At 44.9% G+C, this 23,253-nt stretch overlaps 1 protein-coding gene across 6 annotated transcripts in view; it reads left to right on the forward strand.

Moving 5' to 3' along the window:
- The window catches only part of CACNB3 (calcium voltage-gated channel auxiliary subunit beta 3), a 199,193-nt gene that overhangs the window by 166,222 nt on the left and 9,718 nt on the right, over positions 1–23,253 (forward strand). For 3 of the 6 annotated variants that reach the window (XM_075591223.1, XM_075591222.1, XM_075591221.1), the window contains exons 6-13: positions 1,546–1,565; positions 3,832–3,912; positions 12,068–12,126; positions 15,124–15,233; positions 16,135–16,286; positions 16,784–16,879; positions 18,697–18,855; positions 19,754–21,147. In XM_075591223.1, coding sequence (XP_075447338.1) covers positions 1,546–1,565; positions 3,832–3,912; positions 12,068–12,126; positions 15,124–15,233; positions 16,135–16,286; positions 16,784–16,879; positions 18,697–18,855; positions 19,754–20,068 — 992 coding nt within the window. In that variant the 3' untranslated portion in view covers positions 20,069–21,147. Of the gene's footprint in view, positions 1–1,545; positions 1,566–3,831; positions 3,913–12,067; positions 12,127–15,123; positions 15,234–16,134; positions 16,287–16,783; positions 16,880–18,696; positions 18,856–19,753; positions 21,149–23,253 lie in introns of those variants that run through there. The other 3 variants (XM_075591220.1, XM_075591219.1, XM_075591224.1) reach the window with 2 other exon arrangements.

Here is a 23,253-nt window from a genome sequence, read left to right on the forward strand (position 1 = left end):
CCACTTTCTCAGCATTTTGAAAACAGGCCAGACATTTCTTGCCATATGTGACAATAAGGCAATTATCTCCGATCACCCTGCTGTCATAGCTCTACTGAATTAGTCATTACAATCCATTTTTGAGATTAAATGCCCATGAAACTAACAATGTCAAGCCACACTGCGGTATATCTGTCTGCTATTGTCTGTGCAAAGACCAGGAAATGTTTCCTTTCTAAGGCTGCGTCCATAGAACGTGGAGCAGCGCTGAGCCGCGCGGACGCTAATGCTCACCTGATCAAGTATGAGCGATTTCATGCCCATGCAGGCGAGCCAGCGTCTGCGATCGGGAGGCGGGTGGAGGCAGAGGGAGGCGGGGCAGTGACGTCGCTGGGCCAATCGCCCGTGACGCACCAACGTCACGGCGCCGTGACGTTGACGCTGCTTTGCGCTGATTGGATGTTTTCGGCCGACAGTGCGCTGAAAAACAGCTTGGCTGTCGGCTGAAAAATCCAACACGTCAGCACGCCTGCGGACGCTCGCGTGAGCCCCCTCTAAAGACATCCTCATTGAGGATGCCGGGGCTCAGCGCTGAGCGTCCGCACGGCTCAGCGCGGCTTGTCCTATGGACGTGGCCTAAGATGAACGGCAGTGATTGGTCCGCCTCTTGCTTCAATAATTCCTGTTCTGAGGCTCCCTGAGATGTTGCCTCCCTTACTCCTCGCAAACATGGGTCAAACGTAGAATCGTCAAACACAAGGAAAGGCGGTGGCAAAATCCTGCAATGTTCCCGGCACTTTTCGAGCAGTGTTCATGGACGTAACCCCTTCACTGCCAGATGTGGCGTTAAAAATAGCAATCTGAGCCGCCCCATTCCAATGTGGACAATATTTTTGCATCATTTTAAACTTATTGGCGCCACTGTCTTGAGTCCTGTTTTTTGTCTCCATGGCACCATTTCCCATTTCTAAGAGACAGGGATAGATGACCATGGCCGCCAGGCAATAAATGGTGTGGTCCAAATTCAGATCTCGGGAGCAAGCAGCAGCCCAGATTTGCAAGGAACACTTGAATCCTGGCTCCTTGCTTTCTTTCTTTTTTTTTTTTTTTAACCCTTTCCCCCTTTTTTGTTATTTGCAGGATGGGAATTAGGGGGCCTGTGGAACTGAACCCTGCTATTTTCAGCTCCAGGGACCCCCTCGTTCCTGGCATTCTCACCAGTGAAGGGACCGGGGCCCCTTTGTCCCAGAGAACCTCTAAATCTCCTGCGTCACGCGGGACCATCGGAAGCTACACTGTCATCCTATTGGCCTGCGCCACGCGGGAGATTTAAACACCAGGAAGTAATGCTGGGGCCTTTGCTAGTAGGAATCTCTGGAACCAAGTGAGTCCCCTGATCTGAACATCGCTAGTTTAAGTTCCGGCGAACCCCCTGGGACGTTTAGTTATGGCGATTGCTGCTTTAACTAACTAATTCATTTCAAACCATTCCTCTGCAAGCTGCATCTTCAGCATTGTGACCCAATCGTTTCCAATACCAATTTGAATTTGTTTTCTTTCCTAAAGCTAAACAGAAGCAAAAGCAGGTGAGTTTGCCAAGCTGAAATCTGTAAATAGCGTCATTATATCACTGGAAATGTACACGATAATCTATCGTTATTAAGACATTATAAAAAAAATCGGAGTTCTTTACATTGAAGAGTTCTGCTGAAATGGAGAAGCAACGAACATTGTTATTTATCCAGCTGTCTGGCAGCATGGTATACAGCATAATACATATCTACCCAGCAGAGATATGTCCAATTTTGGTTCCTGAGACACACTGGGTCACAAACCTGTCTCTATAATGGCCACTAAGCCACTTCTTTTCCTAACAGAACACTTACTGACTAGTTCTGTTTGCAGCCAACCACGTTTCTTTCCTCTCCCACACAGTACTTTTACACCAACTTCCCTCATTCGTATTATTATTATTATCACTGTCCTCATTCACATACTGTGCTGAATAGACATATAATATAATGCAACATGTCACCTTTCTCTTTCCTTATAGGCAGTGCCACTGTTGCATCACATATACGTACAGATGTAGCCAGCGTCGTTGTTTGTAATGATAACACCACATACCCTGTTTAATGCAGAATAGGATACATAGGACTGAATGACAACAAGTATCACAGCATAGGCCATGAAGAGGGACAATGAGGCTGGCTACACCTGCAAGTATATTAAGATATTTTGAATGACTGAAGCCTATGGATCCTGTTCTGCGTTAAACGGGATATGTTATCACTTGAGACCAGGAAGCAGGCTACATCTGTACAATACATGTCTGTCTCCCACTGTACTGCTTCATAAGTAAATGTCTGGGGCACTTAGCTGCGAAAGCAATTTGCTATTATTATTGTTGTTAGAAATGTATTTTCAATGAATACTCACAATGCAGCCTGCATTGTGATAAACATAGGCAATATAAAATACAGGGGAAGGAATGCTAATTATTATTATTATTATTACTATTATTATTAGAAAGGAATGATAATAATAATTATTAGAAAGGAATGATTATTATTATTATTAGAAAGGAATTATTATTATTATTAGAAAGGAATTATTATTATTATTATTAGAAAGGAATTATTATTATTATTAGAAAGGAATGATAATAATAATTATTAGAAACGAATGATGATTATTATTATTATTATTAGAAAGGAATTATTATTATTAGAAAGAAATGATTATTATTATTATTAGAAAGGAATGATTATTATTATTACTATTATTATTGCTATTATTATAAAGGAATGATTGCCCAGGAGGCTGTACACTTTAAGCAGCATATTGAGATATAGAGGTAGCAGAAGTCGATTTTACTGCAGCAGCCAACTTGGTAAGCGTTCGTTGAAAGAATAGAGGAGCCCTGGGGAGGATGTGTATCAAAATGACACAACTGACTCCTTGATGCAGCGGAGGAGTGTTCTGGTGTCCACGTACACCGGCACCAACTGTTTGACACTTGCTATTTCAATCTCTAATTGACACCTGCTCGGAGCTGGTTGCTTTACTTGACATAGAGATTAAGGGAAACCGTAGCAGTTAAAGAGAGATACAATCTTTCATCGATCCTATTATAGTACTGGGCTGAGCCTCTCCCCGAATCGCGCTCTGACGCAGGCGGAGCAGAGGTAAAGCAAAGCATCTGGACACACTGAGACGTAACTTTGCAATGGCCCGCCATGATGGGAGGCTGCTAGTAGCTCAAGCTCAGGGGAGGCCAACTCCAGTCCTCAAGGGCCACCAACTGGTCAGGTTTTAAGGACAACCCTGCTACAGCACAGGTGGTGCCGTCGAAGACTGGGCCACTGATTGAGCCACCTGTGCTGAAGCAGGGATATTCTGAAAACCTGTCGGTGGCCCTTGAGGACTGGAGTTGGCCACCCCTGCTCTAGCTGTACTCTTGTAAGGGTCGGTTTCAGTGGTACCTTACCCGCCGTCGATTACATACATGTTTCAGGCCTCTCTTGCCTTTAACCCCTTGCTGCAAGAGAGGCCTGAAACATGCTGCATTGGAGGTCTCATTCTAGCAGAGAAGGGGTTAACACATACACACATGAATATGATCAAACACTTGTGTGAGGGGTTTCAATTCTGTCCACCAGTTCAGAGCAAAGGTAAAATCATACTGTCCCATGTAAGAGGCATATCTGCCAGCCGTTCCCGGGAACTGCTCACCAAAGCCCAATCATCTCTAAGTGTCTCTCTAGACCTATATATTTGGAGTGGGGCATTTGTCTCTGCAATGCGATGTAGCAATTTTCATGCAGCTAAAGGTTTGTATTTGCTTTGCAGACAGAACACGTTGCACCATATGATGTGGTTCCCTCAATGCGGCCAGTGGTTCTCGTGGGCCCCTCTCTGAAAGGATATGAGGTATGTGGGTACAGGCGAGAGGCGCCGTGCCAGGGCTTGTATTGGTGACGCTTTAGCTATCTAGCTAAGTAGATGGACATGCTTTGAGCAGTAAATATGTACTTTAAAAAACGGTTTATTGAACTAAGCACTAAAGATCATTTAGTATATTGTTCTGATTACAATTTTCAGTTTTTGTAAGTTTTACTTACTTTTGTACTTACTTACTTTACTTGGGGGTCATTGCCCCGGGGAGGGTGGGTAGGCCTCCTGAGTGGGTAGTGGGGAGACCGAAGTTGAGGACGGCCTTCTGCCTGGCAGGGGTAAGTACAACTTTTATTTTCTATATGCTGGCTAATATCTATTTTTAATGGGAAAAAGCTCTATTATCCAGATCTTGATAATATTCCTTTTGACCATTACAATGTGTGTTGGAGTTGGGGGGGGGGGGGTAGAGGAGGGAGTATTGGGTGGCTATTGCTTGTTAATGTGGCTATCTGTGACAATCAATGGATTAAATGGCTGGATTTTTTTTTATAGTAATGTATTTTTTTTATAGCAAACAATGATTTGGAGTGTATTGCACTGTATTGATTATTTGAATGCGCAAAAGCGCTATTAACCATCTTCACTAATAGCACTTCCTGTGTGGTAGTAGAGAGGGTGGGTGAAGAGGCTAGTTACCCCGGAGAAGATGGTTAGGGCCCTACAGGGGGGGTTAGCCCCTTAATTTCCTTAGTAGTTGTAACCGCTACGGTAAGGGAGGGGTTAATCCCTCCCAGGAGGCCTAATCACCCTCCCTGGGGCAACTATAACCTTCACCCACCCCATCTACCACCAAGAAACCGGGTAGTGGCGGTTAACCCCTTCATTACCTTAGCTGCCATCTGCTAAGGTAATACAGCTCTGTTTTTATTTTAATTGTACTGTATTAACATAGTATTGAAGCAGGGTGTCTCGGGAGCTGAACCGCATTCATTTCAGTTCCCAGGACCCCCTGCTTCCCGAAGTACACTGCCACTGATTTTGGATATGTTTGATTACACCACTCCATTGTGAGTATAACATTTGGAGAGCATCACATTGCGTGGATATCACCATGCACCTACAATATTGTTCCCCTGTTTTTTGGAGAATCCCCTGGTATGGGGTGCCGGTGTCTCCTGCAAGTTTAATTCTCCCGCGTCACGGGACCGGGACATTCAAACTTGCAGGAGATTCCGGCACCCTCTACAGAAGCCTGTACCTGGGGGAGGACGGGGTCCCCGGAACTGAAATGAATGGGGTTCAGGTCCAGAGACCCCCTGCTTCAATACCATGTTAATAAAATTCAAATATGTGCAGCTCTTAGAGACTGCAGGCGGATCGCACAGGCAGAACTCTGAAAAAGCAACTGCTAAGTCGATTGATATGGCATTTTTCTACCGAACGGTATCTGACTTGCGATAACTCTTTCTGAATACCATGATAACACAAATGACATAGCGAGAGGTAGGAACATGTGTACCCGATCGATATGGCAACAAGCTTACTGGAGATACCTGAATAGGACCCTTAGTGTGACCTGTGTGATCGTAACTCAGTCCTGGTTTTGTGTTCACATTTGCTGGTCTTTTGACTACTTTGGCGTAATACATTTTGATATATAGAAAATCTGGTCTGGATCTTTATCACAGCTGACCTGGAGTTAATTGACAGATGTGGCTGCAATCAATTAGGTAAACTTTTTTCACTCTGTGCATTTGTAGATGTAGCCAAGTGCCCCTGGCTATAGCTTTCTACTGGCCTCAACACTATAAGTTCTGATAGGATCAGGCAGTGTTGGGGTTAAACTCCTACGCAGGGCCTAGCCTGCAGTTGCAGCCTGGATGGAGAATCATTGACCAAACTCAAACTGAGTGCAAAAGAGCAAAATAGTTGTCTTTGAAAGGATTTTGGTTCTCCTCTGCAAGCCATGCTTTGCATACAAAGTGAACAAGCTTGAAAGAGGCACACACTCTAGAGATAAATCTAGAGTTAAAAAGTTCAAAATGGATAGAAAGCAAAATGTGACACCTCTCCCCAGGGCCACGGACAGAGTTCCCAGGGTCCAGGACTAGAATTACGACCGGGCCCGACATGCGCCAGCATCAGAAGCTTCGCATGAGACATTCAGTATGGGAGGTCCGCAGCTGGGGCAGAGCTGGAGCCCGGCGGCAACTAAAGGACAGGCAGCCGGGTCCCCCGTAGCTACCGGCCCAGGACACCTGTCCCGGCTCTCCCCCCCTGTCGGCGGCCCTGCCTCTCCCCCCAGAATGTTGCATAGGAGATGAGGTTGAAAAACCATTGGTGAGTACATGGCGGCGACAATAGGCACTGGTGCTGAATGATGGTTCCGGCAGCAAGCAGGGACACTGCTATAGCTATACACAGTCCCCGTGGCTCGCCCAAAGACCAGGAAGGGACGTCAGAAATGTCTCCCTAATCCTGCAGTACCCAGACCAGCCTCTGCCTCTCCTTCTAGTAGGATTGTTATTCCACCATCTTCAGATAAAGAATTTAATTGTACAATCCAAGGAAAAGACCAAACCGATTTTATCTAATTATAGAGATCCTATTGTGCCCAAGGAAAACACAACCAGTGCTTCATATTGTTGTAACTGGGCTGCTTTACATATTTCCCCCTCCCCAGCCTCACTGTGCGATTGTGCTCGAAATGATTGAAAGAGAGAAACTGAACATTAAAAAGTAGTCCAAATGTCAGCTTCAAGAAATATTTGTTTTGTATGGAAGTTTAGGCCAGGGGTGCGCAAACTTTATGTCGTGCCCCCCGCCCTCTCAATGTCTAGTGATGTCATGTTGTCATGGGAAAGCGACGTCGCAGCGTTACGTGGTGTCACTTTGTCATGGCAACGTGTCATCATTTGACGTCACATTGTCATGGCTAAGCATCGTCGCTGTCAGAAGATGCAGGAGGAGAAGGTAAGAGGCGGTTACAGAGGACCTGCGCCCTCCCCCGGCAGTCAGTTTAAATGTTGTGGGGAAGAGCGCAGGGCTCTGTAAGCGCGGGGGCTCGGTTCGGCTCCCCCCATAGAAAATGTCACGCCTCCTGGCTTGCATACCCCTAGTTTAGGCTTTGAGGAAATAATCGGGATTGAAGTAAGCTTTCCCTGTGAGAGTATCAGGGGATGTTATCTGTGTGCAACCTGTTTGTGGTTACTTTTAATGTCTTCTCTACAAATGAACGCACACATGAGTAATGAGTACCTTGCAAATGCTGCTTCCACGCAGATGTACTGGGATTTATCACTATGATTAGCTGAGGGTGACTGGTGAGCTACCGACTGTCTTTGCTCATAGCCCCCAGAAAGCTACCGAGGGGTCTATGGATCAACACAAAAGTGGTGCAATTCCGAGGCACAAAGATTGCACCGTGTGTAGGAAGGGAAAAAAAGTGTGTGTGTGCCGAGCACGCGCGGTTTATGTTAAACTTCTTTGTCTTTTGTCACTGTTTTGTCACAGATATTGTATTTGTGATGTTTTTAATTAAAAATCAAAACACAATGTCAGTGACAAAACGCAAAGAAATTTGACTTAGAACACACGTGCTCAGCACACACATCTGTTTTAGCTATTTGCACTTCTATATTTATACTAACTGTGAATTCCTCGTGTTTGTGTGTTTGTCTCTGTGTGTGTGTGTGTGTGCATGCGACACTGTGTGTGCATGTGTGGTCCTGCGCATGCGCACGGCGCCAGCCGCACCATTAGTGTGCATGCGGACATGGGCTTCTGCACATGTGCGGCAGGCTTTACAACCTCCTCTTCTGTGCATGCGCATGCGTGACTATACACCCAGTGAAACATTTGGCAATTTTGTCTCATAAGGGGAAATAAATTCCATTCTGACTCCAGTATAGCAATCAGATTTTTCCCTAAATCAACATCCTTCCCATATTTACTTATTTGGTATATCCCTGTCTGACCTTTTCTTTCTAAAAAGATGTCCAACCTTTTCTATTGTTTTCTACTGTATCTGTCATTAGTGTCCCCGAGTGGTAAATTCCACATTTCTTACTTCCCGTACTGTAAATAACCCTTTTCTTTATTGATGGTAAAACTTTCTTTCCTTCAATCTGAAGGGATGACCCTGTGTCATTTGTACTGTCCTTGGGTTCAAAAGATCTCTTGTATGTTCCTTGTATTGAACTTGAATATGTTTATAAATAGTAATCATATCTCCTCTTCGGCTGCGGCCACGCTGCCGCTGAGCGCGCTCGGCGCGATCAGTTCACTTACATCCAATCCGGTCACGCTGAAGCGACGCGAGTGCACATGCACGTACGCTCTCCAAAGCTCAGCGCTTGGAGAGACTTGGAAATTTGATTTGCAAGCAAGGGCTGAGAATGGTCACATGACCGTTCTGTAACCAATCAGCGTGGAGATTCGCCAGTGAGGGATGGAGGGGGGGATTGGAGAGAGAGGCTGGTAAGGTACACAGACACACGATCCAGCCAATTACACACCACCTCCCTTAATAGCCACGCCCCCCCCCCCCTTTCTCCTGCTCTCAAATTATTGCAGGACGGCCGAGCGCTCATGCTTGGAGAGTTGGTGACGTCACCGCTCTCAAGCATGGGCGCCCTCAGCGGCAGCATGGCCGCAGCCTTAGACGCCTCCTTTGTAATGTAAACAAATCTAATTTAGCTAGCCTCTCCTCATAAGTCAGACCTTCCATCCCCTTTATTCATTTGGTGGCTCTTCTCTGCACTTTTTCCAGTTCCATACTGTCTTTTTATGGACAGGTTCCAAAAACTGTACTCCGTATTTAAGGTGTGGTCTTACTAATAGGGATGTACCGGGTACCCATAAAAAAAAAATTACCCGCCTGGGTAACCGGATAACCGTCCGGGTAGTTTTGACTTATCTGCAGCTGGCAGTGGATGGTGAGGAAGACCACGGCAACATCCTGGTGGTGGAAGCAGCAGAAGACATCCCTCAGCCAGTGGTGGTGGCAGCAGAGGACGACATTCTTCAGCCGGTAGCAGCAGAGGATGACATCCTTCACAGCCGGTGCCGGTGGGAGCAGAGGAACATGTGACCATAGCAGGAGCATTACTATTGGACAGCCGGGGAGGAGTGTGCCCGAGCGGTTCGACCCTGAAGTCTTCCGACTTCCGGTGCAGCTCCTTCCCAGCTGTCCAATAGTAAAGCTCCTGCTCCGGTCACATGTTCCTCTGCTCGCACCGGCTGTGAAGAATGTTGTCCTCTGCTGCCACCGGTTGAAGAATGTCGTCCTCTGCTGCCACCACCACTGGCTGAGGGATGTCTTCTGCTGCCCCCACCACCACCAGGATGTCGCCGTGGTCCTCCTTACCCTCCGCTAGCTGCAGTTAAGTTTCTTCTGCTGCTCTGCTGCTGTTCTCCAAGAGGAGGACCAAGGGAGCAGAGCAGAATGGAAATTACCCGGCACCGGGTCCCAGCGCCCTGGGCCAGTTCCAGGTAATTTCTGGGCACTTTAAATATGGCTGGGTACCGGGTAATTTCTGGGTACCCAGTACATCACTACTTAGGCTGCGCTTATAGTGACGGCAACATGGACGCGACATTGCGTCAAAACAAATGCATTGTCGCCGGCGCTTATAGTGGACGCGACAGAGCGACAGCGCTACCAAAATTCTGGTAGTCAGTAGAATTTGATTTTTGGAGAGACGGTCTCCACATGTGACTGGCTATAAGCCAATCAGAGAGCTTCTCCGCCCCTCTGCCTTCCTCCTTGCTGACGTCACTGGCCTTGTAGCCAGCGGCGTCTCCAAAATATGAATTACAACTTTCGCAATGGCGACGGCGATGGATGACGTCATCGGTCGCATCGTTATCATATTAGTCTTTGCCGTTACTGCCTGACATTGCTAAGCCTGGTGTCTCCAATCACTCAGAAATATTTCTTCTTCAAGGCCTGCCCGTGTAAGATTCCTTATCAGAAGTTTAAACACTGGTGGAATAAAAGGAGTTTCAGTTTTGCGTCTTAAATTTGGACATGAAGCAAAAGGTGACACTGTGATTGCTAATTTGCATGTCATTTCCCAGAATCCCTGGCTGCAATGAAAGAGTATGCTAAGAGATAAGAGGGGAAAGCAGGTTGCAGACCTGTCTGAGACATGTGAATGTGCTCACAAGGGGTATTTTTATTTGCAGTTTTGCTTCTTAACAGTTGGCTGATAGGTAATCATGAGTGGTCCTGTAACGCTTATATCTACAGGCATAATAACTTACCATATGAATATGTGGTGTATGAAGTTTTCCCTAAATTGAGTATTCCAGGAATTGCAGCTTTCATGTTTTAATCTTCCCTCTTTGTCTGTTATGGTTCCCATATGGCTTCTACAGAACATTGAGTCAATATACAATGTCCAGATGAAAAGGGACACGTAACAAGAAATCACCTACAGTAGCTGCGTCCAAACGAGTGTGCTCTCGTCATCTTGTTTATTTCCTAACTGACAGGCCATCTGTATTTATCACTGTCAACTGCATGTTTCATTATAGTTCAATAAGCGGCTAGATATTAAAGATGTGATGACTCATTCCTGCTTCCTAGGAAAGTAATAATCTGCAACAAGAATGAGCCGCTCCGTGGTTAGAAGGCCACAAACAGACGGGGGTTTTAGTACAACACATGATTATGCAAAGTACTCTGCTTTATTCTGTAAGAATCCTAATTACTTGGATATGACATAAATGCTTGGGCATTAAAGACCACCAAGGTCATGTCTGTTCAGTGCTCTGAAAGCCTTTGCATTAATCTAGCCCATCACTGCGCACAAATCTTAAAAGGAACCCTTGGGCGGCAGAGAGTGGTTTAAAGTGACTTGTGATATTTATAAGGCTAGGGACGAAGGTCTGTCCGCTTATTTTATTATTATTTATTTATAACGCTCCACAATATTCGGGAGCGCTGTACAATAGGGAGGGAGGATGAATAAACAATAAGTAACAAACATAAACATGGATTGTTGCAGTAGGTCCCAAGGGGCTTACAATGTATGAGGATGGGTAAGTGGGAACATAGGTTACAGGGGGATAAGATGGTTGGTGTGTTTCGGATAGCTGCGTGTTCATTGAAGGAGTTGGGGAAGAAGTAAGTGGGATTATGCGGAGATAGAGCTGTGAGAGCAGGATAATGTGTGAAGATGGAAATGCTTCAATATGGATCTGAACTACTTTACCCAACCCAATACAGGCATACCCCGCATTAACATACGCAATGGGTCCAGAGCATGTATGTAATGCGAAAATGTACTTAAAGTGAAGCACTACCTTTTTTCCACTTATTGATGCATGTACTGTATCGTCATATACGTGCAGAACTGATGTAAATAACGCATATGTAACAGGCTCTATAGTCTCCCCGCTTGCGCACAGCTTCGGTACAGGTAGGGAGCCGGTATTGCTGTTCAGGACGTGCTGACAGGCACATGCGTGAGCTGCCATTTGCCTATTGAGCGATATGTCCTTACTTGCGAGTGTACTTAAAGTGAGTGTCCTTAAACCGGGGTATGCCTGTAATCGAGAAGCTGTAACGGCAGCGAATGGCGACACCCTTTGGCTGCCCTTCGGCTATGCATATTCTGGTCTCTAAATTTCTTGTGGCCAGAGAGTTATGTGGCTAAGATTGGGACCTGACCCGTAACCACCCTGAGATTGTGATCCGGTGTGGTTAATGTAAAATATGTGAACTGGCTGATGCCAGAAGGAATGGCAACACATGAAACAGCATGCGGCAGTGAAGTGGTCTATGAAGCTTCTCCAGTATAGGGAAGCGGCTTCCCAACATAATGAATAAGGGTCACCGTTTCTAAACCTGGACTGGACAAGCACCTTAAAAGTCAGGTGGCAACTGTAATCTGCAGCAAAACCATTATTACTTTAACAGATACTGTATGACATCTGTCATTGAGTTGGAGTTTTAGCTTCAGTGCTTCCATAGACTTCTGTGCCATCTCACTCATTGATGTCAGTAGTGTTCCATTAAAATGTTGTTTTTTGGTCCTTGGAAGTGGACATCTCTGCTCTCGGGGTAACTTGCTATATCTTCTGTTTCTCTTTCATGATCTTTAAGGAATTCTCTTCTTTCACGCATTCCTTTTTTTCTGTCTCTTTTCTGTCTGTCTCTCTCTCCCGTCTGTAACTTCAGGTCACTGACATGATGCAGAAAGCTCTCTTTGACTTCATGAAGCACAGATTTGATGGCAGGTGAGATGATCAGGGAAGGAAGAGAGGGGGGAAATTTTCAATGTCTTTAAAATAAAATAAAGAATAGATTTGATACCCATTTTTATCAGAGGATAATGACTCATATTGATTTTGTGCATATAAGCATATACCAAAAAAATGCAAAGTTTCAATTACAAGATGTTATTTGTATATGTGGTAAACTGCATATGTTAGGTAAGTTATCCTCTGGGACAGACTGTGTATTTTCAGAAGCCAAATGTTGGAAGGACTGTGTTTAGTCATTTCCCCCATGGTCTCCAACAGGAGGGGGCAGTGGGACCTGTTGTCCCTGCCCAGTGAGTGCATAGCCTGGCACCCTAGGTCCAAGAAGCTTAGCCGTCAACTACCAGACCCAGAATGTACCTCCTCTCCGCAGCCCCCGAAGAACTCCCAGTCCAACGCTCAACAGTTCACTCCCCTCTCTCCGGTGTTTGAGGGCCCTCCCTCCTCTTTGCCCGGTGCCTGAGCAAACTCTGTTGATGGCCCCATCCTCCCCCTTTCTAGCTGATAGGATGAAGCGCGCCTTACAGCCTTATCATTGGGAAGAATAAAAACAGGATAAACAATAACTTTCTCAAATAATTTAATATATTTATACAAGTCTGTATATTTTTTTTCTCATTATCATTTGCTCTAATGTGGCCACAAATTTGCCTTTATCCTAAGCCCCCTAACCAATGTCCAAAAACTCTTTTCAGGAAGATTAGTTTGGGAAACTCAGGAGATCTCTGCATCTTCCATAAACTTGCATTGGGATTAAGGTTCTCTCGTGTTGGTGCCTGAGCCTCGGGAAGATAAAGTGATTTGCCTTGGGTGACCGGAAGAGCTGACACTGTGTTATCTACCCATATTACATGATGTAATTTACATCCATTTTATAGGCACTGCAGCAGTAACGTTACCACTGAGCTACTCTTGTAACCCATGGAACCATTCGGGTCTCTTCATGTGTACTGTGGGAATCACACGAACCAAAACACTTCTAAAGTTGTTTGTAAATTCTGTGCACACGATCAAATCCATGAAATGGTATCACAGCCTAAAATTAATCTGCTCATCTCCAGGACCAATACAGCTGCTAGAACTATGCACTTGTACCGCAATGTTATACAATGGTAATAACCAAGGGAAGGACAACCTTCTTTCTTACCAAGATCAAGGATTTACCCGTACTTTACTAATCCCTCATTTGCTTTAGTCTGCTGGGGATTAGCACAAATTATGCACACAAAAAAACTTCACTCTTGTGTACAATTTTCACCTTAATTATGTACAATCACCCAATGCACTGCATGCAAGTGCACATGTGGAAAATGTCTAAAATATCATTAGGAAAGTGCTTCTGACATACACAAGAAAGATGTGAATAGTGTAGGTGGGGTTTTAACCAAAAATGGCGCTCATATACATTTATAACAACAGTGATATAATCAATAGAATAGTGATAAAGTGATACTTAAACAAACACGGTGGTTGATTGCAGCTGTAACCTGGTGTAGGATTTCTTTCTCAATCCTCGTTTGAAGAAGTGGCAAGTGGATCATCAGGAAGCGCATACCATGTGAAAACACATAAAAAATGCTTATGGTGCAATATTGTGCAAACAATGATGAAATAAATTGTCTAGCCCAAAATGTGTACACAGAATACTCACAAACGTGAGGTAGGATACAGACACATAAAGGTATCTTTGCGAACTGGTGTCAGTCTGTAAAGTGTCCTGAGGACGCCAAGAAGGTGAAACGCGTAGAGTGACGCTGTCTCTACCCACCGGAAGCCTCGGATGCTGATGACGTCACCTCCGGTCGCTGACACGCACCCGTGACACGCACAGCAGAGAAGGAGAAAGATCCGAGAGAGAGATTCCATCCGGTGGCAGCTCTGAGCGATATTTGCAGAGATCATTGAGATCTAAAATGCTGTTTTTTATCTTGCAACATGTGAGTAGATTGGATTATAACTACTTCATTTATTAAATTGTCATACAGTCTACGCTATGTCCAGTGTTTTCCTATCCTAAGGTCAGCTGAGAACCACACTCCTCTGGCAAAACCACACTTTACAGACTGACACCAGTTCGCAAAGATACCTTTATGTGTCTGTATCCTACCTCACGTTTGTGAGTATTCTGTGTACACATTTTGGGCTAGACAATTTATTTCATCATTGTTTGCACAATATTGCACCATAAGCATTTTTTATGTGTTTTCACATGGTATGCGCTTCCTGATGATCCACTTGCCACATACACAAGAAAGATACCAGGCCAGTTGCCATGTAGTGCCCCATTTCTGCGTCGAAATATAGCCTCTGTAGACTAATGTCTGTCACGTCTCACTCATTTGCAGTGAGTAATCCTCATTGAACAGTAGTGTCATTAACTTTAAGGATCACAAGTCTATGGAGGCTATTTATCAGTCTCTCGGGGATCTTTTTCCTTGGATAAATACGGTGCTGTTTTTTTTTTATGTTGTTGCTTAGTTATGCAGCTGAGCTATTTATTTTTGTGGGGGGGCCTGTGGTTGCGCCAAATATACGAAACTACTTATCAAGTTTCATACATTTAATGCAGTTGGCCCATAACGCAATGACATTTTGGGGTCGTGATTTTCAATGAAAGGCTCTTCACTGCCAAGCCCCAGAGAGCCGTGCCCCAGATTTCATTGAGGCATCTCTCAGGCACCACGCTCTGTAGCCAATGAAGTGAATGCTCTGCTTGATGCTCTGCCTATCCTGCTGCCGCCCTCCGGGTAGCTTGTTTGGTGAATGAGAGTTGCTATAGAAGGAGAAACGCAGAAGGCAAAACTACTTCCGAAAATCAAATTAGGCACACATTTTATTAATAACACCCAAAAAAAGAATAATAGTCGTTAATGTCTTAATCCGCATAATATGAAGCACATTGCCCTCATGCATACTCATGCACATCTGCTCTAGAGAATTTGTCATGTGTGGTTTCCACCCTCTAATTTGCAGGATCTCAATCACTCGGGTGACCGCGGACCTGTCTCTGGCCAAGCGCTCTGTGCTTAACAACCCGGGCAAAAGAGCCATCATTGAGCGCTCCAGCACCCGCTCCAGCATTGGTGAGACCACCACCAGCTTCCGCCCAGGGGCAAACACATCCGACCAATCTATTGCGATGACACTTCATGGCAACTACATCCATTTCAAGTATAGCTGCCACATGTTTAAAACAGGATATTAGAGGGTCTAGACGAAAGAGAATGTTAAATATAATGGTTCAGATGTCCTCGTGCTCTTGTTTGATTTGTGATTACATTTATGAAAGGGCTGAAGTGACCTGAACAATTTGCCTCTGTGGGGGGGGGTTTAAAATGACCGCTGCCATTCACACTCTAATACAACCACGGTAACAGCTGATGCCAACTAAATAATAAACAGGAAAACTCAGCAAAAAATGAAAACTCTGAAGCAATGAAAGGATAGAGATAGATTAGCGCCACATGAATTATCAGGCTATGTTATGAATTAATTTTGTGTTTTGTTTGGCGGGGGGGGGGGGGGGGCACTGCTGCTTTAAAGAAATAGGGATTTACTTTAGGAAACACTCCCTTTTTGTTTTTCCTGAGTACATTTTCCTTGTAAAATACAGTATCAAAGGTTTTCCCCAATGTTTAATTAATGTTTATTTTTTTTGTTTGTTTTTGAAATCACTATTTTTTTAAGTCACTCCGATTATTGAGTAAATCTGTAATATGTTGAAGGACCTTCTCTTGATTATCCCTGTAAGTTAGAGGGTAATGAGTAGACACCCTGAGAAGCACCTGTGAGCAGTGGTTACCCTATTCACTACCAGACGGACAAAGATACCCAGTAATATCTATGCACTGATCACATGCACAGAGAGGACTAAAGTAGTCTTGTATGCATCATTTAGCCAACAAATATATAATGTTATACCACAATAATTCTGTTTCCCCCCCACCTTTTTGCTGAACTGTTCCCGCTGTTCCCATGTCGCAGCCGAAGTACAAAGTGAGATTGAGAGAATCTTTGAGCTGGCCAAGACTCTCCAGCTCGTGATCCTGGACGCTGACACAATCAACCACCCGACTCAGCTGGCCAAAACCTCCCTGGCCCCCATCATCGTCTACGTCAAAGTGTCCTCTCCCAAGGTGAGCCAAGCCGTGCAGCGCCGGTTCCAGGAACCCCATGCAATGATCATTTATGGGGGTCCTTCACCCAACCGGTATTTCCACCAACCCCATATTTTATTTACCAATCCCCACATGTAACCTTGAGAGCCCCTAGTAAAAATTGGTACCTGTATAACTTTTTTTTGTTTGTTTAATTTCAAAGCATTGTACTGTATCCAGTGCTACCAGATTGTGTCCATAGTGGAAGAAAACAGCTACCAAACAAGGTCATAAATCAAAGATATTACAGTATCCTGTTATTGGGTTTGACATTCCGATTGGGCTCTCCCTCAATATTTCTGGCGCTCCCTGTTAATTATTTAATCAATCCATTAATCAATCAACCAATTGAAATGTAACTCCTTTGCTACGGGAACTGCCTTAGATGTGCAAATGTGTATTAATGCCGGCATTTATTTCTCTGCTAGCCAGTACTGAATGTGCTATCATCAGCCATGTGCGGGTATCTGTTTCAGGTGCTGCAGAGACTAATAAAATCCCGAGGGAAATCGCAAGTGAAACATCTGAATGTCCAGATGCTGGCGTCTGACAAGCTGGTTCAGTGCCCTCCGGTACGGGAGCAGAAGGAGATCATATGTGTTCCGCTGTTAATACAATGTGTTCCTCTATTGCTTTTTTCCACATTGAGACCAGGATTATTACACCTGTCAGAGTTATTGCAATCGTAGCTCAACTGCTGCTTGTTTTGTGGCTACAGGTGTTAAACAAATACAGAGGAAAAATGGCACCCTTTGCCCTATATCAGTAGTTCTCCATAGGGACCTCCAGCCACACAAGGCTTTAGGAACAACCAAAGTCTTACAAATGCAAGAGAATACAGCTAATGTGTATTTGAATGTAGAACATTGATTGGGTGCCTCAAAAAAGAAAACGCTGTCCGGGGCGGTTATACATTGAAAGTAGGTCACAGATATGTGTTAAATAATAAATTATTTCTTAGTATATTTTATCAGTTGAAGTCACATACATATATAAATAATGAGTGCAGATTAGAAATGTGTAAAATGTGCATTTTCAGGTGCACGTGAATTAGGCAAATTTTCATGTTTTACAAATTCGTCAATTTTCAGCTGGAAACAAAATCAGCTTCAGTGACAGATGCTTCAACATCAGAGATTCTCACCAGAATATGAACAACAAAATACTTAACTGTAACCTAAAGTTATCTTTCACCGTATATTCGCCAAAGCACTGCCAGAAAAAGCCAGCCACTCTTGGGCCCCACCCATCACTTTATTCACATATTCCAATATAAAATCAGACACAAGTTAAGTTACGGTGAGTAAAATAAGTAACACAAACCCTTCACCGCAGGACCGGTGCAACCACTAGCACCGCCAGCACCACCGTACAGTGTACACGTGGTTGTCACTTTTTTATTCACCATAACTTAGTTCTGGTTGTAAGTTGTAAGCTGAATTTTGGCAAGAAGAGTTCCACGTTTGCACCGAAACGTCAATCCGTGTGTAATGAAGCCACTTTTATTGGATATTGAAAAGGCCTGTGGAGTGCCGATTTTTCCTTGCCAAGATTCAGCTTGCAGTGTTTACCCCTACGGGGTGTGACCGTGGACCTGGGGTAGCTTCCAGCTTGCCATGTGAGTGCTCCTACCTTTGAATTTGGTTGTAGGTTGTAGCCACTTGAAGCTCCACATTGCAGAGCCAGTAATCAACCTCACAGTATGAGTCCCAAAAGGTCTGAAAAGCTGTCTATGAGCAGGGTCACTGGCTCTGCACTTCTTTAACACAGACTGTGCTGTGTAATACGGCAGGAATAAGCTTATAGGGGGTGCATGTTAAAATGGACAAGATGCAAATACAGTAGTTACACACTGTGAAGGCTCATTCACATGTAATTACCCAGAATCCCTGGCTAAAGTGAATGCATTGGATGCCAAGAGATGATGGGGAAAGGCAGGTTTGCAGGCCTGTCTGAGACAAGGGAATGTGCTCCCAAGTGATATTTGTATTTGCGGTCTTATCTTTTGAAATAAACATGCTTTCCCCTCTGAAGTTTAACCACATCTGTAACAAGTAAAAGCTCTCAGACATGTAACACCTTATCTAGAACTTGAGATGTGGTTTGTTTTATTCGTTTGGAGTATATCAAATAGGTTTTTGATTCTTAATTTCAAAAGCTAACCCCCCCCAAAATCACAACACCACATTGCTGGGGAAATAAAACGACACTAATTAGTGGTTAGTAAATAAATCACGCCCACGTGAAATAAAGGCGCTGCAACAATTCCAATGCTGCTGTGATCTGATCTGAGTTATTAGGTGCTTCTTAGAAGACCCGCAAAAATTAATTGACATAAATATTTCTCAGACCCTCCCCATGGGCATTTCGTTTTCTGTCCCTTCTGCAGGAACTGTTTGATGTGATTTTGGATGAGAATCAGCTGGAAGATGCCTGCGAACACCTGGCTGAGTACATGGAGGTTTATTGGAGAGCCACACACCACCCACTGCACCCGCAAGCCAGCCAGAATCTCATCACACCGCCCACTGTCATCCCCGGCTTACAGGTACAGACCTAGCCCGAGAGATAGCGCTATGCTCACCCTAGAGGTCTGAACTGCATGAATGGTGATGGCGTGCGTCTATGTATCAAGGCAAATACACATTTTTGTTTCTACTTCTCTACATGTGGTTGCATCAAACATAAGTTAGATTTGCCATACAGATGAAGCTGACTTTGCCGCTCCCATTAACACAACGTGTTACATTGGTGCGGGTGTGTTATTTAACATGGGAAACAATTGCTAAGGAGATGACGCGCATGTTTTTAACCCGTTATTTTGTGTTAGCAAAAGTAATAATCTCTGCCACATCTGTAGATATATTGTTACCGGTTGGGTATATACATAGGCAGGCAGATAGGTGGATTGATCTGCACCACGTTCATTGAGATCTAGAATTGGTTACATCCCACCATGACGTGTTACTAACCTAATCCCTAATTGAATCTATTCCTAAACGTGCAGGATCGTGTATGCACAACAACAAAGGTGCGGATGTTTTTACATTACAACATTCAGAACATGCTTTCTGGTGTGTCCACAGCCCAGGTGTCAGAGATGGTTATTGTGCACGAGTTATGTGGCACGCATAGCATCCGATGTAAGGCACAAAGTGGGGCAGCTGCAGCGTTACCGTTAAAACCTCATTATGAGTGCACGTTTTTATTGCTGCCTTTTGCTATATGTTGGTTTTAGCATAGAAAAAAACTTTCTGAAAGTTTCAGCTTTCTATTAATCAAGTGGCCACTCCACAGCTTGCATGAAAGCCAGATAGCATAAGTTCCCCCCCAGCACCTGTAAAAAGACACTTTTAGTTGGACTTCATCCTTGTTCTGTGGAAGGATCATTGTATGGCTGGTCCTGAGTCAGTCTGATACAGTTCTTTCTGCTTTTCCACAACCAGAACCAGCAGCTTCTTTCGGACCGAGCCAACGAGCACTCACCCTTGGAGCGGGACAGCTTGATGCAGTCAGACGAGGCGAGTGAGACCTCCCACAAGACCTGGACAGCCTCCTCCCAGAGGAGCTCCCGCCACTTGGAGGACGAGTACTCTGACGCCTACCCAGACCTGTACCAGCCCCACCGGCATCACAATAGTGGACTGAACAGCACCAATGGGCATGACTCCCAAGACCGGCTGCTGGAGCGCGACTCTGAGCAGAACCACAACGACACGAACTGGCAGCGAAACCGACCCTGGCCCAAGGACAGCTACTGAGAAGGATCCCTTTGCACACTCCCCCATCCTACATGCACGCACACATTCCTCCTGCATGGTAGCACATGCCAGGAGCGCAACCACCAAGTGTAAATCCCGGGGGCAGCTCCCAGCTGCAAAACGTGGCCATAAATACACTGTGGATCAAAGCAGCCCATTTACATTTTGCCAATACGATTGTGGTACTTAGTAACTCATGGCTGCCATACAAGGCACAGGAGGGAGAATGGAGGGCTGTTTATAGGCAGTTGCGCATCTGCAGTACCAAGCAGCACTATGGCTGCAAAAATGAGTCAAAAAGGAGATTCAAGACACACACATTTTGCCCCCGTTTTATAGTCAAGGGCAGCTTGGTGCTGGACATGGGCAGCAATTCTTAAACATCCAATAAAGCTGGTGATATTTGGAGGGCCACATCCTACTGTAGTTGTTGTCCCTTGGCATACACATTCATTGGGGAGGCTCCACAGATACCCACTAACATTACCACAGAACACATGCCCAAGGAAACTGAGTTTACAAAACAGCAAAACGTTCAACCAACATACTAGCTACCTGTGCCATCTACCAAGGTAAGAATGGAGTTTGGGGCTTGTGCCAAGCTCTCTCCAGGCTGGCAGGTGGAGGGCAGTTACTCTCCGTGATACCGTTGCACCCCATGTTCCATATCACCTTTGTCAGGCGAGAGACGTGCTTTGCACGGCAGAGCAATAGGTTGCACACAGCGATGGGGCGATCAGATTTTGGGGATAATAGACTCAGTCAGTCTTGGCCCTGAACAATCACCGAAACAATCAAAGAGACATTTTAAATATAGAGATAATTAAATTATTAAATATGGGGATGGACTAAATGCCTTTTGTGCCATATTTTCTTAGTAAAAAAACTGGATCATTTATTGTAGTTGAGATAGAAACTAGTTTTCTTTGGTTAGGGAAGTGATATCTCTACAAAACACCACTGTCTGCCAGGGGTGTGCAACTCCAGTCCTGAAGTGCCACCAACGGGCCAGGTTTTAAAGATACCCCTGCTTCAGCACAGGTGGATCAATCATTTGATTGATCCCCCTGTGCTGAATCAGGGATATCCTTAAAATCTTGCCTGCTGGTGGCACTAGAGGAGTGGAGTTGCTCACCCCCGGAACCTATCCTGGTGATCTGGAGCTAGATAAAGAAGCGCTTTTTTGTGGTGTGAAAACACAAGAGAATGGCATGTAGCAGTGTTCTAAGTGAGGAGACATACACAATGCAAAGCAATGGGGGAGTCAAAAACTCTGTCACGTGTTCCACAGTCCATGTAGGTCAAGATATGACATGTCTAGATGACATGCCAACACCCCTGCTCGTTATGCCATTGCCTTTCCATTCTAGTGACATCATTCCCCAAAAGACATTTCTTTGGCAGTTATCTGATAACATTTCTTACATATTTTGTTTGTCACGATCCCCACCACTAGCTGCAGAAAGTGAATGTAACAGGCATAGGCACTATTAAGGGTTCCCTCGTGCAAGCGAATACATAGCGGGCTGCATTTCATTTAGACATTATGCACGTCAAACATATATATCCATTTGTTCTGCTTGTGGCTGTGTCAAATGTTAGGCGCTTATAGTGTCGGCGACGCGACGGTGACGTCAGGCTGCGGTCGCTGGAAAAATCAAATTGAGATGACTCCCAGCGATCGCGACCAAGCCGTCGCGCTTACTATAAGCGGCAATGCACTTTGTTTTGACGCGCTGTCGCCGGCACTATAAGCGCAGCCAAGGCTACGCTTATAGTGCCGGCGACGTCAGGCTGCGGTCGATGGAAAAAATCTAATTTTGATGACTTCCAGCGATCGCGACCAAGCCGTCACGTCGTGCTTACTATAAGCGCACGCGACGGCGGCAATACATTTGTTTTGACGCGAGGTCCCGTCGCCGGCAGTATCCGCGTAGCCGAAACTGATCGGGTATGTTCCGTTTGCCACACATCTGTTTGTGCCACCACATCAGAACTCTGCAGTTTGTTGTAAGCAGAGCAAAGGTGGGGGAAATGACGGCATGGGAGGGAGAAATTGGCAGACATTTCTGAACCTCGCCCTTTTCACACGTGCAGAAGCTCTCACTTTTTAAGCTGTCCAAGAACCCGCAGAACGTTTGAGTGACGGCTGTTTGTCAAGTTTGCAAGGTCAAAATGATTGGCAAGTATTCACAAACCTGTACCAACATTTGGATCCCCAAAATATTTACACAATATTTGTTGTCGAGGTCCTTTCTGAGTAAGAAATTTGCTCCTGGTCGTTTTTGACTTGGTCATCAGGCTGCCCTCGTAGCATATTAGGGATCGATTATCAAAGTCTTAGAGCCTCAGAACTGGGGCAGAGCTGGCGCAAAAGAACAATATCAAATGGCTCAAATCAAACGTCCTCTTAATCTCTACCGGGGTTGTTGTTTGCATGACTTTTTGCACTGGCTTTGCAACCAGGAGACTTCGGCAAATTGTCCCCTACATTCTCCAGACAAAATCAGAGAACATACCAATGGGAATTCATTGTTCAGTGCAACAAGTGTGAACCGCGACAGGATGACGTTCGTTGAAGCAGATTATAGTATGAGCTGGTTATTCTTTCTAGCCTGTAACTCCTTCACTGCCAGGGCACCTGCAACACAGGCTGGCAGTGCAGTTCTCATTTTCAGTGCTAGAGAGATCTTATTGCAGTGGGGTCAACGTATTTATGATGAGAGACACAGGCACCTAGTGCATCAATACAGGGGGGGAAGGGGGTTCAACTTTCTATTGCGATAACTTTGATTGCAGGTTTTCCAAATCCTGTAGATAACAATGGTTATCTAGCGAGTGCTCTGTCTGCTCTCTACTTCCGGGATTGTTTTCAAGGTGTTGTCCTCCCTTGATGGCAGTGGCACATACAAGGGGTGGTATAATAAATGGTGTATTGTGTGTGGTTGAACTAGATCATTCTGGATAGTGTCAGAGCAGGCAAGGTAAAGATGAGCTGCAGTGCTGGAAATATCCCTTCTATTCCCAGAGGAATAAGTCTTACACATTAGCACAGCACATGCAAATCCCATCATTTTCATTACACCCACCCTCTGACATACTGGTCATGTTTACAGGCTTTAATGGGATTCCCCTCCTATATACATTAGTGCCTCCCATAAACTTTAATATTACAGTACTAGTAT

This window comes from Ascaphus truei, chromosome 3 (genome assembly GCF_040206685.1).
Source record: "Ascaphus truei isolate aAscTru1 chromosome 3, aAscTru1.hap1, whole genome shotgun sequence".
Classification (NCBI taxonomy): Eukaryota; Metazoa; Chordata; class Amphibia; order Anura; family Ascaphidae; genus Ascaphus; species Ascaphus truei.